Source organism: Trichomycterus rosablanca, chromosome 25 (assembly GCF_030014385.1).
Source record: "Trichomycterus rosablanca isolate fTriRos1 chromosome 25, fTriRos1.hap1, whole genome shotgun sequence".
Classification (NCBI taxonomy): Eukaryota; Metazoa; Chordata; class Actinopteri; order Siluriformes; family Trichomycteridae; genus Trichomycterus; species Trichomycterus rosablanca.
The window spans coordinates 13,910,056-13,929,574 of NC_086012.1; the positions used below are offsets into that span (position 1 = coordinate 13,910,056).

At 39.3% G+C, this 19,519-nt stretch overlaps 2 protein-coding genes across 2 annotated transcripts; both read right to left on the reverse strand.

The window, feature by feature from the left end:
* Positions 1-2,556: 2,556 nt before the first annotated feature.
* rxfp3.2a (relaxin family peptide receptor 3.2a) lies at positions 2,557-3,768 on the reverse strand. Its single transcript, XM_062987921.1, has one exon. The coding sequence runs from the start codon at positions 3,766-3,768 to the stop codon at positions 2,557-2,559; it is 1,212 nt and encodes a 403-aa protein (XP_062843991.1).
* Positions 3,769-7,441: 3,673 nt separating this feature from the next.
* Positions 7,442-18,802, reverse strand: creb3l3b (cAMP responsive element binding protein 3-like 3b). Its single transcript, XM_062988049.1, has 10 exons — positions 18,782-18,802; positions 17,584-17,700; positions 17,060-17,360; positions 16,266-16,399; positions 15,952-16,062; positions 13,925-14,031; positions 12,356-12,424; positions 11,536-11,620; positions 9,698-9,794; positions 7,442-7,890 (listed from the first exon to the last, which is right to left on the reverse strand). The coding sequence occupies exons 1-10, from the start codon at positions 18,800-18,802 to the stop codon at positions 7,673-7,675; spliced, it is 1,260 nt and encodes a 419-aa protein (XP_062844119.1). The 3' UTR covers positions 7,442-7,672.
* Between the last annotated feature and the right edge of the window lie 717 nt (positions 18,803-19,519).

Below are 19,519 nucleotides of genomic sequence, written 5' to 3' on the forward strand. Positions count from 1 at the left end.
TGATCGCTCCTCCAGAATCATCCAGAAGGTAAGAACAGACAGGGATAAATCATAAACTGAATGCAGGAGAATTTGCTTGCCACCTACTCCAGCTACTCAATCCACCAGCAGGGGACAACCTCAGCTCTGGGGGAAAAAAACAAATACAGGAAACTCAATAAAGCCAACAGCGGTCATTCACAAAAGGCTAAGACTGCCACGCCCCTTCTGGACATCACTTGCTCTCAGGTGGTTCCTTTGTTACAGTTGTAAGGCAGCTCCCATCCAGGGATTTAGACTTTGTCAAAAGCATTTATATATTAATATATTCATAATTATAAACATTTATTTAGAAAATAATATTTTATTATTATTAGTTTAAAAATTAATTCAGTTTGGGGACCTTACCATGTTATGACGTCTCTATACGCATAAACGTAGGTCATTATTGTTGTTATTAGAATAATTATTATTAATAATAATCATAATAATTATAATGAAATTATAATCAATAATAGTAATAATAGTAACATTAATATCAATAATAATATTAATACTACTACCACCACTACTACTTCTAATTATATTTTTATTTTTAATAATAATAATAATAACAATAATAATAACATCAATATAATTATTAATTAATATAATATGATTAATACTACTAGTATTACTATTACTACTACTACTACTAATAATAATAATAATAATAACAATAATAATAATAACAAATCAATAATAATAATAATAATAGGAATTTCTTAATAACTGTCTCACCCTGTTTAGGGTCTTGGTGAGCATTGAACTATATGTGTTTTCCAGACTATTTTTATTTATTATTGCTTTTATCTGCTCTAGCATTAGAAAGACAAATCAGTCAGACAGTGTGCATGTATTTCAAAAATAGTTTTACTTACATTTCCAAAAAAGTATGTTATTTTGTACATTTCTCTGCTAATACATGAACCATCAACAACCCGACCGAACAAGGATCAGAGTAACACTTAAAATGAATAGACATGATATTATTATATCATATAGTATTTATATTGCATGGACACAGGCAGCGCCTATAACACAGCAAACACATATTTCTTATTCATGCCAACACTTAAAGTAATGGTTCATATGCAAGCTAATTCTCTTGACTGAAATGTTCATTCAGCAGAACTAATTTGATTTCATTTCATACAAGCAAGCATTACATGTCCTATAACCTGTGTGTGTCTGTATTTGGATTATTTACTTTAAACTCACATTGGAGGTGAGTGCATGGATAAGTAGACACCATAGTGAATGGATACCCTGGGTTGGGCCAAATCCAACAAACCATCTTCTTGATATGGCATGAGGCACAGTTATGCTGAAACTATCACTCATTATCAAACCACCTAAACATGCACACGTGTACAGACGGTTATAGTAGGCAGGGATGGAATCAGGATCTCTGAGGCTGTACAGCATCAACATTACCCGCTCCACCATCATGTCACTGACACAAAGTTGTGAATTAGAATCTCATCTGTCGTCAGGCATTTTTATTTTCATCTGATTCTGTGTGTGAGAGCTCATGTATGGGAAATGGATATACAATTTTATTGTAAGTATCAAATCGATAATATTGAATCAGCTGAATGAATGTCCTTTCTTTTCTACCACGTCCTTAAACTATTGTTTGTCCGTTTATAAATAACTGGGCTTATGAATGTGTTAGAAAAGTCTGAAGCTCTCAAGTAAACACAGTCCAAAATGAAACTGCTATCTTAAATCAATACACCTGATGGAAAGAAAACAGGGTTGCCAGATTTTATCTGAGGCTAAACTACACACAATGGAAGATGCCTTGAATGCATTACCATTAAAATAATATATCACTTTGCTGTTAGGTTACCACAATCAGCACAATAGTGATTAACAAACAGAACATTGTTCAATAATAAAACAAGTTGTAGCAATTATTATTGCATGTAGTTAATTCGTTTAATGAATTAGAGCACTCTGGGTTAGATATAAATTGTGGGAACATTTTACATTTAAAATCAATCAATCAATCCTAAAAAACTGTGCTTGGACTGCCTGGTAATACAGGATATTTTAATCTCAACTGGGGGTCATTAAAAAGTATGCAGCTGATCCACTAACCTTTTCTTGGAGGCTGAAAGAAACACACATAAATATTTGAAGAACATAAAATCTCTACAGGCAAAAACTCATGCTTGTGGGGCTAAAATGGTTGAGCCTTGCAAGAATTATTGTCTTATTTTTAAGAATAAGATATTTTAAACACCAAAGAGAATAATTTTCTTGGACTGAATCACCAACACACGTTTCAACACGTAATCAAGATGCTACACGTAAGGACATAAGGTTGCTTCTGAAAGTCTTGTTGTCTGGGGCATCAGGTTTGGCGTCTTGTTTTTAAATCCCTGAAGATTTCATGCATACATTTTCAGGATTGTAGTTTACAACTACTGGACAACATCTCCATGGTCAGTATTGTTCCAGTCATCATTTGCTGAGATAGTCTTATGTACCTTCATGTGTCTCATGTGTATATCTGGACGTAAGCCTCCATCACAGCCCAACTTCCATCTGTACGACGGCCAGACCCACTGCAGCGTCCGACACCTTGGGATTTCTGCGCACCATTTTAGTCAGGGTGTGTAGAGAGGGTGTGGCTTTGAGAAGAAGCTGCTTCAAACTGGCACGGTATTCCTGCCTGATGAGGCAGTAAAGCACCGGATTGAGGCAGCTATTAGTGTGTGCCAGGCACACCGTTATGGGGAAGGCATAGGCCTGGGCATTGTAGAAAGCCTTGCTAAAAGGCACCAGGTCAAACTTAATCAAGACCCCCCAGAGTGTCAGTGCCTGGTTTGGCAGCCAACAAAGGAAGAACGATAAGACGACAATGGTGACCGATCTGGTAACCTTGGATCGACGTTTGTGCCTCCCACGTTCGCTGTCTGACCCAGGGAGTCCGCTGACTCGGCGCTGCAAGACGAATCGCAGCAGCAACAAGTAACAAACGCTTATAATAATCAGCGGTATGACAAAGCCCAGGAGGACCTTTTGTGTTTGATAAAGTCCCAGCAAAAGTTGTGGGTCCCAGCTTCCTAAATCCGAGAAGCGTACAAGGCAGAGTTCATCGTCTGACACCTGCGCTGTGGTGGAGTAGACGGCATGAGGCAGCGTGGCGATGAGAGATACCAGCCAGATGGCCACACTCGCCCACTTCACCTCGGCCGACGCCGTCTTGGGGCTGTGCATGCGCAAAGACGACGTCAACGAGCAGTATCGTGTGACACTCATAGCTGTAAGAAAGAAGACGCTGGCGTACATGTTCATGGTTGTGACCGAGCTGATAATCTTGCACATGACCTTTCCGAACGGCCAGCGGAAGTCCAGCGCTGTATCCACTGCCCAAAACGGCAGCGTTAGGACAAATTGCAAGTCTGTTATGGCCAAACTCATGACAAAACAGTTTATAGATGACTGCTTGAGCCGGTGACGTGACTGAAGCAGGTACAGCGCCAACAAGTTGCCCACCAGCCCCAGAGCGCACACGATGAGGTAGATGAGGGCGATGATTACACGCAGAGCCATGCTCGAGCTGTCCCCGTAAAGCTCCGGCATGGTTTCTTTGGTCAGCAGCTGCAACCAGCAGTAAAGAGAGAGGTTCCGCTGGGTCCCTGCACTACGGTTCCACGGGTCACCGCCGTCATCCAGTCCGAGTTCACAGACTCCAGAGCCGAGTGCAGATAAAGCACCGCTGCTGTTGTGCTGCATTTTAGTCGTTATGCTGATTTACACTGAATATTAATCACGGAGGCAAAGAAACACGCTGTGGAAAAACCAAAACAACCAATTCAGAAGTTTCATCTTTCTCTAGTCTTGCTTTTAATGGGGTTCTTTTATTTCTGCTAACAGAAAAAGCCTCACAAATGAACTTTTAAAAGTCCAATTTAATAAAAGCAGCAAAATAAATAAAGCAAGCAAGGCTGTTGAGTCTTGTTCTTCTTTCTCTCGTCTCCGGCATCTGACTGATCTTGCTCTGCTCTCTTGCTGCACCTTATATACAGTTGAGAGAGAGTAAGAGAGTGAGAGAGAGCATGTGAGTGAGAAAGAGTGAAAGCAGTAGGTTGATGAAGTCAAAGGTTTACGGGGACAGTCTGAATGATTTCTGATTTTTTTCTGTGACTGAATGATAGACACACATGCTGCTTTTAAAATGAAATGTCATGACTTGTCATGTGACACTTTCTTACACCAGTAAAGGGATGCACAGGAGACTAGTAGTGGTAGTTCTACCAGGACTACAAACCCCAAGGGGCGGCAAGGTGGCTCGATGGGTAGCACTGGGGGCGGTCCGGGTTTCCGAGTGGAGTTTGACAGTGTGATCATGTGTCTGTTATTTAATTAAGTTAATTCACTCTTTGTTTGAAGCTGTTTTTTGCATGGTAACTGGTCCAGTTTTCTTTGTCTTGTAAACTAGGCATTATTTCGGGCATCACAATCACTCAGTGCTTTGAAATGCTTGTCTTGTCTTTAGGTCCTGCTGCCTAGTGGAAACCTAGGCATGTACTAATATGTAACTGGTCATTAAAAAGTGTCCTGGTCACTATATTGTTTACACTAATACAGTAAGTAGGGTAACAACAATGAGATTTTAATTCACAACTTTGTGTGGGTGACATGGTGGTGGAGCGGTTAATGTTGATGCTGTACAGCCTCAGAGATCCAGATTCCACCCTGCCTCCAATAACTGTATGTGACTATCTGGAGGGAGCAATTCAACCTGAACTCACTGGTTATAGGACATGTAATGCTTGCTAGTATGAAATGAAATCAATCTGTCTTTTTTTCATTGTAGCATTTCTTTATTTACACAGTGCCAAAAAAAATCTTTCCCCCTTCTGATCCTTTCAGTTATTAAATATTTGTCATTTTTCCCACACATAACCTAAATAATACTAAATAATACAACACCCACATCACCCTTGCTGTGAAGAAATTTTTAGCCTATTCTTATTTGCAAAACTGCTTAAAAGTAAATTTCAGTTATTTAATTAATTGCTCATTGTTTTTAGAAAGACAAGAAAAAAGAACAACGTTAGTAACAAGTGAGTAAATTTAAACGTGATCCTTTGTTAACATTTAATGAACTTTTGTGCCTCTTGTAATTAATTGTCAATATTTCACACCTTCATTCACCGCTGACCTTATCATTATGCAAGCGTAGCGGGTTTCAAATGGCAGAGGAATATCAGAAGGTACGACTTCGCATTCAAAGTGCAATTTTTCTTCACTGATGCTCACCGGCTTTTGTTTTTGCTGTCAATCGCTGTTTAAAGAGCTAACTACAGAGCAGAGTGCATTATTCCGTTCTGAGTGATGATGTGCATGAATGCTAAAGCGAACACTGTCAATCATGCCAACTTAAAAGTATTTGACTCTTTCTGATACCGTTATGTGGCATTTAGCAGATACTTTAATCCAAGGTGACTTACAGTTGCAATTGGACTTGTGTATACAATACAAGCAGTTGAGGGTTAAGGACCTTGCTGAGTGGCAGTGACGGTACAGGACTAGTAACTGGAAGATTGCTGGTTCAAGTCCCACATCTGCAAGGTTGCCATTGTTGGGCCCTTGAGCAAGGCCCTTAACCTTCACTTGCTTGCATTGTACATGGTCTCAACTGAAGTTGCTTTGGATAAATTGCTGCCAAATGCTTAAAATGTAAATGTAATGTCAGTGGGGTCATGGATTTAACTATGTTAATTATCTTTTTTTCAGTAACAATAAGCCATACAAGACATATTCATATTTAGTTGATTTTTTTATTTTAATACAAAATATTGCATTGTTTTGTATTAGATTTACATGTACAAAGGAATACAGGCTAAACAACTTACATACATGCTTAACATGTTGTCAGACTCAACCGTCCGTTCCCGGAAGCACATAATCGGTGTTGATTTGGAGTGTAAAGGCTATTCAGAAAATTCTTCAGTGATGCCCTTCAGAAACACTTAAAAAGTCCCCGTTGAACTCGTCACTTCTGGCAGTGAGAATAAAACATGTTTGATTTCTTTTCATCATAGTCAGATTAAGTGACAGAAATGTGGTCACAATGCCTTTCTAATCAAACCTAATTCAAGTCACTTGGCATTTGTGTAGTTACTGTAAGTGTGCTTAAAAATAATAAATGTGATCTCTCCAGGCCCCTACTTCACTCAGTCTTGCATCAGTAAAAGTGAAGAAGCGTCTTTCTGTCTTTGCCTGACGCTGAAGAACCGTAGATTTCAATGAAAATGATTTCATTCGAGCTTCAGTGGCTGCAGTTCAAGGAAAGAGCACAGATGTTTTTTTCTTATTTGACTGCTTAACCAGCTCATTTTTATTATTTCCCCCAAAGCAACCCATGAGGCGTAAATACCAGACAAAATAAAAACACAGCAGTAAATCTCAAATCACAACAGTGAAACAGCAGCGAATATGAACCGGAATACGAAATCATGAGTTTAATCTTTAACAATGGTCAAGAGTACAAAAGAACATAATTTCCAATTTCCCTTCTCCCTAATCACCAAACCATCCAATCTCATATGAGAGCTCATACATACCATGTTGCCTAATCTGCACTATGAACAGAGTGTGAATTATACAGTAAAAGTTGGTTTGGGGGGTCAGAGTTTCTCAACTACATTTACATTTTTGTCAATTAACATTTACTTTTATCCAAAGCGACTTACAGAACTGTGACAGTATGCAGTCTAAGCAATTAAGGGCTTTGCTCAAGGGCCCAACAGTGGCAACCTGGAATTGGTGGGGCTTGAACCAGTGACCTTTCAATTACTAGTCCAGTAGCTTAACCACTATGCTACAACTGGTTCAGCTAGTTTTAACTGATGTCACAGTCAGACAACTACTGATACATCCCTTTTACCCCCAAAAATGGGGTTGATATTTGGTGTTCCAAACCTACCACCCTTAGCCTACTCTAAACTATGAACTAAAAGCTACATGGCATGAATACAAATCTTTTACCACAACAGTGTTTAACAACTGTGAGAGTCAGTAGTACAGAAAGGAACTGTCAGGGGACTGGACTATATATTATAATGCCATCATTTTTAATGACCAGTAAGGGTCACTTTTCTATGAAGAAGCTACTAAGAGATTGTAATAATACCCAATGTAACAATTGCCATTGGTCTCCTTTCCTTTTTGAACATGTTTCTCCAGTATTTTTCATGGGCATCATTAATTTGCCCTTTTTAGCAGATCTTTTTTTATCTATGACAGAAATCCCTATAGATTTAATACACGAGTCTTAAAAGGCAACTGTGTAAAATGTAAGATTTTATCTATTTTTAAAATGGCTTTGACCACATTGTTGTTACCCTACTTGTAATAGTGTAAACAATATAGTGACCAGGACACTTTTTAATGACCGGTTACATATTAGTGCATGCCTAGGTTTTCACTAGGCAGCAGGACCTAAAAACAAGACCATTTTTAGTAGCATTTCAAAGTACTGAATGATCATGATGCCCAAAATAATGCCTAGTTTAAACTGGGCAAGCAAAAGCAAGTCACTCCTCAGTATCAAACGAATGACACTTCGAATCATCGGTGTCGTCCCGATTGGTCAGGCTGCTTCATATTTCTCCATTAAAAAAAATCTTTCTCACGACCAGCCCAACAATGCAATGTGCCCAGTGATGGGGTCACCATGGTGATGCTCCTTGTTTCCGTGGCTACGGTTGTAACGTAGAGGGTTCATATCTGCATATTCGGGTCTGATGTGGAGCTTGCTGATGACGGTGATTTCTATTGGTCTGTCCATGGAAAAGGCAGGCCGCATGTCATGAACGTCCATCACCGAGCGCAGTGACCGCGACTGAACTGTAAGGGGCAAACGACAACACAAACTGTGTTAGTACTGGATCTCAATAATCAGCATTCAGTCTGCTTAATATTCAGCCAAGTGACTTTTTAATTACATGTAGAGTGAAAATGATAACTATTTCACCTATCAGGTCCAGGTTTAGTGATTTTAATATAAATGTATATAGATATATAAATATATAATGAGCGTGACGAGGAGGAAAGTGAGAAAACTGTTTGAGGCTGAATGCCTTGAGGGACAGGAAGACTAGGAATATAGTCCCCAGTTCAGGATTGACAGTTGAGGATTCATTTACATACCATAAATACATTATTGGGTAAATTACATTTATGCTGCAATAAATGAAATACCATTTTAATAAATATGGCTCAGAGTAATGCCTGTAAGTATAAGGTCATGGCTGTATAATTACAAGTATATTTAATTCCATTTTAATTCACAGTGTGACTGTGTCATTGATTGACAAATTTATTCATTTATTTATTAGGATCATAGCGTCATGTTTTACACACTTTTGGTTACATTTATGACAGGACAGGTAGTTACTGGTACATAGAGTATGACAAGATTCATCAGTTTAAGTCTTTAATGTCAAACACAGTCATGGACAATTTTATATCTCCAGTTCCCCTCACTTGCACGTCTTTGGACTGTGGGAGGAAACCGGAGCACCCAGAGGGAACCCACACAGACATGGGGAGAACATGCAAACTCCACCTAGGGATCCAACCCAGGACCTTCTTGCTGTGTGGCGACAGTGCTACCCACCAAGCCCCCATTGATTGACAGACATCTAGATTTAAGCTTTTAACACAGTTCATAAGTGACATTTCGGTTGCCAGGTTTAACCAAAATACTGCATTTAATGAAGAAAGTTCAGTTACAATGTCTTAAGAAAATGCAGTAATCGATGGCTACCTAAACTCTCTAGTTAAAGCAGCTGTCCACATACTTTTGGCCATGTAGCAAATGTCAAAGCATTTATGACTGTAGAGGTACTACGACTATCAAAATCCTTTTATGGTTTTAAATATAAATGCTGTTTGGCCTTGATGGCTTGGCTGGTGGACTGTTTGGATTCTTAGGACCAAGGGTCAGTCCTTGAGAGGTCAATCACATGTTCTTTCTTAGCCAACACCCAAAAACACCAAGATGGCAGACTGCCTTTTGTAAATTTCACATTGCAAGTGATTAAATGTGTGAGCATTTGTTGCCCTTTAATAGACTGGCACCCTGTCCAGAATGTATTTCTGGCTTGTGCTCAATATTTGTGTCCCACTGGCCCCAAAATTAGGATTCTAAAGTAGTATCTCTTCACTGCTAATGCTAATATGAGCAGTGATTAAACAAAAGCAAAGTAAAAGCTCAAACGCCTGGCAGGAGGGAGGGCAACCCGCAAGAATGAAACGAGCAGCAACCTGTAATGCGTAATTAGAAAAGGAGCGGCAAGATGATTCCCAATTAGCAGAACCACTTTAGAAATAATGTGTAATAATAAGCACAAAGTGTTTAACATTTACTTTAAAAAAATGTCATTTGGAATGCACTGCAAAAGTATGTGGACACTTGACGATAAGTTTGCTGGACATCCCATTCCAAGACCAAAGGCATTATAGAGTAACATGGAGAACATAATAGATTTTCTGCTCTTTTGGAAACTTTTGGAAACTTTTTTCTGTGTAAATGTGCCCATGTAGTGCAAAGAACTTTTGACTCCTCAGAGGACCCGAGTTTCACAGGATGCCACCTTAACTGTACATGATTCTTTTTAAACGTTTCGTTCGATCGGACCAAGGTACATACCTCTAGCTGTGCTAATGTCCGCCGGATCTGCAGCCCTGCTATGAGAAACTGTTTGAAGGCTGGGAAGCAGGATGAGAGAGAATGACAGCACAAGCACCTGAAAATAAGAAAGGTCAAGAAATTCTGTAACATTTTGAAGCTTAATCTCCAAATTTTGCTCTGTGTGGTTATTTTCAGCTCCAGAATTGTTGACACCCTTGGTAAAGATGAGGTAATAAATAATAAGGTATAAAAATTTCTTATTGTGCTCAGATAGCACAACAGTCTAATACTTTAGGACATCACCAGCAAGTTTCAGCTATTGGATGGGTGTTCTTGAGGGTGCTTCCAGCCTGGCCGTGGTCTGTGGGAAGGAAGGGTGGATAAGGTGTAACCTTGTCATTGCAACAAAGAATCTGGGGCACAAGGGTGGCTAGTAAACAAGCAGTCGTTGGCTTCACATGTATCCGAGGGGGCATGTACTAGCTTGTGGACCTGCTTAGCCAGTAAGGATATTGTGCAATCTGCAAAGGTTGCCAGAACTCAAAAGAAAATTAAATATTTCCAAATAAAATATTATTTGGGACAATGCAAAAGAGAAAAAAAAACTAGACGGGTTCATATGGAGATCCGTATCACGCACAGAAAGTCACACACTGATCTCCACTATCCTCGCCAGCAGAGGTCGTAATTGCAGCAGTTATGAGGAATCCCTCCGGCCCTCCCTCCCCCGGACAAGCCAATCCTTATTATTAATTATTATTCTGTGTAGGTGCCAAGCTGGCCGATATCAAAGCTGAGAATCGAAGTCATAAATTTTAAATGTTAGCGAAATGTCTAGCGCGTTGCACCATCCAAGCGCCCAATATTCAGAAAGCTACATACCTGAGAATTATTAATGTTAGGGCAATGATAAAAACTGAAGTGGTATTGAACTTGTATAACACTGTTATGACCACTCGTGGCAATACTATGACATTTGCATGACAGTGTTTTTATTATTATTATTCATTTTCTAGTACTGCTGTTGTTCATCCTACTCAAATGTCAGGCAGGAAATTCACAGTTTAATCATATCTGGATTCATCTGATTTCCCATCATTCATTCTAAACCACGTCTTCATTTTTGCATCTTGAAAACAACATGATAATGAGAGTTTTATTCATGTACTCATTAATAAACCCTGCATCTAGGGCATGATGCCTCTACGGGACATGAACGAAGGAGTGCATACAAATCTGCAGTGCAGTAATCAGCATATGTGAGTGTAAACTACTCCCTGAGCTTTTTATTAGGTACACCTACTATATGTGGTATGTACATTCATTCATTATTTTATAGGCTGCACATACCATACAGATTAACTTTGTGGATATACAGTAACTGACTGTTGCCCATATGTTGCTCGGTACACTTTGTCACCCTTCGATATTTGATTTATCAACTGAAATGGAACCCAACAGGACCCCACTAAGGTGTAGACCAGGAGGGGGAAACAAACACAGCACATGTGGAGAGGGGAGACAGGGTAGGATGATACACACATACAGTGCATGAGCTACTTTAAGGTTAAATGATAAGTGAAACCTTTTTTACCCCATTTACCTCTTTTTGCCACAAGTTTAATCATTCTGAAGCTGTAATTCTGTACTATGTAACCAACAGGAACTGTTTCTTTTTGAAATTGCATTTTCTTGAATTAAACCGGCACATCTGATAAATTAAGGGACAAAGCAGTTTCCTCTACATGTACCTGTTTCATGCACAAAGGTTTCACAAAACCCTGCGAGCGTACTCTCTCAGCCGTCCATGACACTTTCTGAAATAACACAATGAAATAACTAAATTCAGATCTCACCAGGATGCACATGCCAGTCTGAGCAGGCCTGTTTGAGCCTTTCATTATCAGAGCCTGCAGACGCCGCAGCTGCTCCATCAGAGACCTGAGGACGAGAGAAAAGGAAAATGTGGTCTTAGTGGCATCATTTTAGGGAAAGAAAACAGAATAGGACTTTAAAAATGAAATGTTGACGTTCGGGTAGTGCTTTCAACGTGACCAAGTGTCTCAGTAGGCACGATAGGCTGTGCCTGAGGGAGGAAGGTCAAATGGGCTTAATTGAAACTGTACAATTACGACCTCTACTGTCTGGTCAAGGCGCCTGCACTAGTGGTGGGGTTTTCTGAAGTTCAGTTGTATGTATGTATGAAATGTATATTTAATTCCTTTGTATTAACCACTTTAATCTGGTCAGGGTCATGGTGGGTCTGGATAAATACATCCTGGACTTGATGTGCAATACTCTATAATGTGGGGGTGGAATCCATTAATTGTTCCTTTGAAACATGCAAGCTGTTTAGGCCTTGAGAAAGCAAAGTAGCTCCAAACAATGATGCTTCCTCCATCATGCTTAACAGTTGTGCTGTGTTTTTGTCCTAATCTTTGGTGTCAAAGTGTTTTGCATGGAAACATGATGAAAGTCTTATAAGTTTTGTAATTGTTTACTGTTGTGTTTTTGCTGTTATACATTGTGCTCTTTGTGTGATCTTGGCAGAAAATCCACAAAATACAGAATACTTGTTGTTAATGCTTTTGATTGGATCATGGTTCACTGAAATGGATCAGCTGTGATTAATAAATGTGTATGGATTGTAAGAAGAATCATTAGGAAGATCCATACATGTTGGTTTTCTCCAGCTGAATCACTTTCCTCTGCAACTCCACGTTTTGGGCACTGCATGCATTCATTCTAGGAAAGAATTACATAATTATATAATGACAGACAGACAGACAATGGGTGTGTTCGAAAACCTAGGGAGCTGCCTTGCTGTCTTACTGTCTACATAGGCAGCTGACTTAGTAGAGAGGATTCTAATAAGTCAATGACTTATAAGGCCGGTTATTCGAACGCACTACTTAGACAGCGATTCCATCGGGTTTAGCATTTCGCGTTTAGCATTTAGCATCTCGCCATTAAAACCAATAAACTGAGGTAGCACAGCACGCTAACGTCAATAACATCTCCCTTCATGTACCGATAATGGTTACATTTCCTGACAAGCCCGAACTTGCAAATAAAAACACTCGGTACAAGTTTATACAAGTTAAAAATCAGTAATATTTTATTTACGTTTGAAAATAACTCCATTCGTTTCTCCACCCCGTCAGCCATGAATGCTGGGATTGTCTTGATCACTTAAGGCAGCGTTCGATGCTCACTCGTTCTTGAGCCAAAATAACATTGAAATAATAAGATGCCTCAGAAGTGTGGATTTTAAAGCATCTAGGATTTTGAACAGCCTCATTCTCGGGAGCGTGCACAGGATGACGTAAAATGCTGCCTATGTAGAGAGCACACTAGCTTTTCGAACACACCCAATATATATTAGTTTTATAGGGACTGGCTGAATACGGTGATTGAACCTTAATGACTGCAAGCTTTTAGGCCTAATACGACACCTACAAATAGCTCACATCATTATAGCAGACACTCAGGGATTCATTTCTGTTTCTCATTTCATTCACTGTCAGAGCAATCATACAAGAACACACTCACTATAAACATGTGAAACTCCTAACGAGCACCACATATACTGTACGTCTGATTAGCTAGAATAGCGGCGGGAGATTCATCAGTTCATTTATGTAACATAGATAAACCCCTATATCAACAATAAAGCTCATTATGGATCCATAGCATCATTATTCATTGTCTGTTTTACCGCTGCTTTATCCTATTCAGGGGTGCAGTGGGTACAATTCACCGGGCAATAGGTAGAAGACACCCCGGACAGGTCACCAGTCCATCACAGGGCAAACATACACACACACACATACATTCACCCCTAGGGTATCTTCAGTTAGGCTGGCTGCTTGTCTTTGGACTGTGGGAGGAAATTGGAGGAAGAACCCAGACCGTTCCAGCTCAGAATCAAACCCAGGACCTTCTTGCTGTGAGGTGACAGTGCTACCCACCAAGCCACCCTACTCACCCTTTCTTAAATTTTCTTAATACATTTCACCCATTAAATGTGCAGCATGGGGACAATGTCAACATGAAAAACACCACTTACTATAGTAAACAGTCAATCTAATGAGCCATCCGAATGCCCCCTACAGCACTGTTATTTGTCACTCGTACGTATTTCATGGTTTTTCAATTAAACTTCTAGATACAAAGCAAAAGTTTGGAATGTTTAGAATTTTTCAAGCCTTTTTATTTTTGTATGAAGAGATAAAGAGATCTCACCTCCCCTCCAGACTATCAAGGTACTCTTTCTTCTTTTTTCTGCTCTCCTGTGCAGACTGCTTGTTCCGAATCTTTCTGCGAACCTTTTTCAGGATCTTCTCCTCATGCTAATGAAGTAAAAGAGGAAACGTAATTCTGGTGCAATGTTGCAGAAGACGTAAAAACAACGACAAAAAAGTTACATTTAACCCTGATGCTAGCAATTCTCCCAATTACTGAACTTTTGGATGTCAAATATAAGCTTTACTGAAGCTCGCTGGGAAATATTGCTGGGATTTAGGTTTGGAATCTCTAGCAGTGATAGAGACATGATTGACTGTGTCAGAGAAAAGAGGAGGGTGAGGACCTGTGATGGTTTGGCGTCCCGTCAAATGTGTCACTGATGCATTGCATCCCTGATGTAGTTAAGAAAGGGCATGTAGAGCTTTGATCTTCTTTCTTGTTTTACTTTGTACTTTATTTAAAATGAACTTAAACTTTGCTGTCTAGTCATTTTTGACTCTTGGCAACCATCTGATGTCTCTCCAGAAACACGTCTTGTCGTCTGTTTGGGTCTTTAAGCTTTTTAATGGCTTGTTCATAGTATTTCTAATTATATCCGTCCATCTTGTTGCTGGCCGTCCTCTTCCTTTTTTACCTTCAACTCTTCCAAACATAACTGTCCAATAATTTTTTTCCTATAAATTGGTTCATCACATAATGTGTCCAAAATACTGTATAAGAGCAAAAAACCCAAATGGATAAACATTTATTGTGTTGCTTAATTATAGATGAGGAACAATTGCAGCAATCAGTGAAATCTCAGAGCCGCAATACGAGTGTGTGTGTTTATCTGTGTGGCTAATATCATTGATCTAATCAGCGCCACATTTTTGAAGACTGGGATGATCACGTTGTGTCCACTCATCACTGACCTTTCAGTTACAGCCCTTTAAAAACAAATCCAGGCCTGTGTTATTACCTTTAACATTCATTATATTTTAAAAAGGCATTATATTCTCGTTTAGGGTGCACACCAAATTATCACAACATGCTATAGGAACAATTAGTGGGGATTTTCTAACCAAGGTACAGCTGTGTGGACCTGTGAACATGCCCATGTAATTATTACTGTGTGCTTGTGAGAGAATAAAATGTGAAATATTTGTTAATTGCTTGTAACAGTCTGTTGGTGAGTCGTGGCTTGTCCCTCCTTGGACCATTGTCAGTGGGTACTCACCACTGCCTGTAAGCAGCAATCACTGTTTTAGAGATACTTTAACCCAGTCATCTGACTATAACAGTCTGGCCCTTATTGAAGTCACTTAAGGGCAGGAAGGTAATGTTTTGGCTCATTGGTGTATATATTCATGAGTGTTATTTTACCCAGATGGCTTTTACATCAACATATAGAACAATTCAGGTAATATGCATACTAACAGGTATAAAACAATAACAGGTAACAATATTGTTTCAGTGAAGCTGCTTTAACGAGGTCTACAACTTCTGGGTCATAGTGAGAAGTTAAGACTGCAAAAAAACTAATTTTTTACTTCTTAAAGGGATAAACAAAATAGAAATGTACTTCACAGTCTACGCTTTATAACGTCTCATAATGATTTAGTTATTTTTTTAATTTTGTGACTAGCGTTCATCAAGCCACAATAAAACCCTTTAGAAAATGACTTAAACTTGACTTGAGAAGCAGTTTTAAGACTGTAGACTTTAAGGGCTGTGGATGTTTTTTATTTGTTACTTTGTTTCCGTTATTTTGGCCACTGCCTTGATTTTTCTTTTAGCCACAGAATTGCTCCACCTTGGTTAAGCATCTTACAAACTGGATGTATTTAATTCTTCCATGTGCGGGGCTACCACCCTGTAACAATTTTTGGCACCTCATTTTAGTCGTTACAGTATTTAACACTTGATTTTATAGATTTGAGTGTCTATCATTCAAATTGTAGTCCATGTAAACCAATCAGGAATAAATGGGGTCTGAAGCTCAGTTTGGAGCTGCTGACACTAATAGCTTTATTGTGATGTTTTACCTTGGTGAGGGGAAGTTGGCTGGGTAGAGAGACTCCTTCTTTTGCCAAAAGTCTCTTCTCATCATCATTAAGAACGAGCTCCTGTAGTGAGTTCTGAGAGGGGGGCTTGGGCTGTTAAAAAAAAGATTTCCTATTATGTCGTAGTTTGCATCATGGAAATTGGAGGAACCTCAGAGCCTGGAGGTTCATTCATTTTATTTCATTTCATTTCATCCTCATACAAAGCCAGTCTTGCCTGTGTCTGTGATTTTCTTATTCAAATCATTATTTATGTCCACGCATAGTTTTCAGTATTAATTAATGAATATACATACAGGTTCTTTCAGGTTGGAAAGCAGCAGATCCTTCACGCTGAGCTGGTGAGCCACAGGGGAATCTGTAGCCGGTTCAGATGTTCGCACACACTGAGGAATTATGGGCTTGTACGAGAACAGATGGGACTCCAAATCTTCAAAACAGAAACACATGGATTCACATTGATACAAGTCCAACCAAGCACACCCAGCTACCCTGACACCCTCCTATACAAGCTTCAGGTGTTGAAGAGCCACCCTGACCCTCTCCTATAAGAGATTCAGGTGATGAAGAGCTACCCTGACCCTCCATAAGAGCTTTAATTGATGAAAAGATACCCTGACACCTTCCTATAGTCATTTCAGGTGTTGAAGAGCAGTGTTGACACTCTCCTATAAGAGCTTCAGGTGATGAAAAACTACCCTGACACCCTTCTATAAGAGCTTCGGTTTATAAAGAGCTACCATGACACCTCCCCCTTCCCCTATGAGGGGTTTGGTTGATGAAGATTGGGTGTCCAACAGGGGTCCTAAAGACCTTGGTTTGATCTATTCTTCTTTTCTTCCTGTGTCTGCATGAGTTTTGTTGGGGTGCTCCAATTTCCTTTCATCCCAAAAACAGCGGACAATTTAATAGCTACTCTATATTGCACCTATGGGTGAGTAAATGTGTGTTGCCCTGGCTATTTTACTGTAAAGTCTACAGTAAGTGGCTGATTAGCATTTATGCTCATGCTTCTACGTTAAACCCAGCTGGCATGATGTTCATTATCATGCATTACACTTAAAATAATGCTTTAATCAAGATTCCTCACCCACATCAATGGACACCACTGGGTCTGCAGAACCTCGGGCGGATCTGCCATGCTGCGGCTGAACCTGGGCCTGATGATAAGGAGGAGAAAAAGGCTGCTGGTTCTGTGGGAAGAAGAACATATCAAATAGCAGGTTTGGAATAAGTGGAGAACTGTCCAGATGGTCTGACGTTGGGTCTTCGCTAATGCCACTATCGCAGGGTGACGGGGCCCATAGGGGCGAGCTGGAACCTGATGCACTCTCACACACATCTAGCAAGGAGTCCAGGAAATTATTGGCGTCGTCATGGTGGCACAGAAACTGTAGAAACAGCATAACAAGAAGCACTTATACAAAAGTAGGTCAGACTCTGAAGAACACTTCTTTTATTTTATCAGATAGTGAGAATTCGCCGGAGAGCATGCCACCCACGCCATATCCTGACTGACATAAAGGACTTGAGGGTGACATTACAGCTTCTTTTAAGAAAATAGAACTGATGGGCAAACCCAGGAGTTCGACATTACTATTCCACTATACTTACACTTTGATCTGGGAACAGCCAAACTGGGTTTGCATGATCACCCTCAGGCCCTTCAAGGTTTGACTTTCCATCAGCCTGCACAGACAGCAAGTCTAAGAGGTCCAAGCCAGTGGAACTCTGGAAAAGTCAAAGAGGTGTCAGATTAGTGTTTGGATTTGAATCACAACTCGATAAAGCTACCACTGTCAGACCTTTGAGGGAAATTCCCACCTGCTCAGCTTAATTGGAAGTTACTGTGGATGCAAATGTTGGCCAAATACCTAAATTAAAATTCAATTTAAATAAACCATAAACAAACAAAGAACACAATGGCAAGCAAGTTTACAAGTCACTTTCCAATCTGCTTACCAGAGGTTACTATAGTTTATTTACTACAGCAGTAAGTACTCACTGTTCCGATTTCTAAAACTCATTTTAGTTATCTACTGCTTATCCTGCACTCCTAGACCCATGTGATTCATACTGTATTCAAATTGCTTTTACATTGATAAAACTTATCTCACCTGTCTGATATAGAGCATGTATTTATCTACACCAACATTCTCTAAGATTGCAAAACAGCTGAGAGGTAAATCATCAGCAAATTGCTTCAGAAACTCACCATGAAGTGAGTGAAATGACGTGTTGCAAAGACCCTTCCACTTAGAGATGTTGTTTTGAATGTTGGTGTTTACATTTATACTATATGGCCATTCCATTCCAAATCCTGAAATATTAATATGGAATTGCATCCTATTCTTCCTTCTTCTGAAAGGCTTTTAAGATGTTTTGTGACCTTGGAAATGTATGCATATTTAGTCAAAAAGCTTTTTAAAGTCAAGCACTGATGTTGGATGAGGAGGGTTGGCCTATAATCAATGCTTCATAATCAACATTTAGCCAAGTACCAGTCTAAACATGGATGTTTATGCACTGTGAATGAACAAGCAGCCTTAGGACTATAATTTCCTACAGGATACAAAAACAATCACGTCATCTGTCCAGATTTAATCATGTTTTTCCCTGTAAAATGGTTCGATGAGAAATAATGCATTTGATTTCGCAGTTTTTATGATTGTTCCCATTTAAGACAGATCCCTAGTAACAGCTAACTGATTTTCACATTTTTAGCATCTTATGACATCTGTTTACAGTATACAAATGTTCCTTATAAAACACAACCACACAGACACAAACTGTAAAAATAAAAGTACAGTACCTGGTTAGAAAGCAGTGCCATGTTGATGTCTTTTTTGTCCCTCAAGAGTAAAACTGATTTATAAAATCTACTCAGTTAAATTACAGTGTTACTGAGGCTTTTCTTGAGTATTATGGGTCTTGCTGTGTTTTCTTTGGGTCTGTCCAGGTGCTCTGTGCTTAAGGGTAAAGTCTGAATACAAGATAATCATCATGGGAGTGATTTATGGAATTTTGCTTGCTATTGGTTAGATAAACGGTGCATAATTACATCTGTAGGCCTTGCTGTAAACACGGAAATAACCCATTTTTATTGCTGCAGCAATTATATGTCATTTAGAGATGACTGTTTAATCTAACATGGGTAGAGGCAATAAAATATGAGATCATATCTTACTGGAAGAATGTATTTGCTGGAAGTTAATGTATATCAGAAAGTGTTCATATGTTTTGGTTAAGGCTTTACAGTTATGTTTCTGTAACATTTTGCCTCGTTCTACAAAAGTTTAAACAATATCTTGTTATTATGTAGATGCCATTTGTTTACAGTAATGCACTGAGGAACAGGGAGCCTAGCTTGACCCATGGTGAGGTTGCAAAACTTTGTGTCACTGGCTAATAAGTTAAGAATTCCTAAACTTTATACATACATATACAGTGAAAATCCAAATCAGACATGCTAAGAGAGTTCTTTAGTTCACCCCAGACCTGACACCACACATATAGTACATGCATACAAGCAAACAGCCCAAACAGAGCA

Bases quoted from the DNA above. Each gene is read 5' to 3' on its own strand.
- creb3l3b (XM_062988049.1), bottom strand. From the start codon at position 18,802: ATGGCACTGCTTTCTAACCAG. The intron at 17,361-17,583 runs GTAAGTATAGTG...CTGTTTCTACAG, and splicing joins GGCTGTTCCCAGATCAAAGT to TTTCTGTGCCACCATGACGA. The intron at 11,621-12,355 runs GTATGGATCTTC...TCTCGTCCTCAG, and splicing joins CAGCTGGAGAAAACCAACAT to GTCTCTGATGGAGCAGCTGC.
- rxfp3.2a (XM_062987921.1), bottom strand. From the start codon at position 3,768: ATGCAGCACAACAGCAGCGGTGCTTTATCTGCACTCGGCTCTGGAGTC.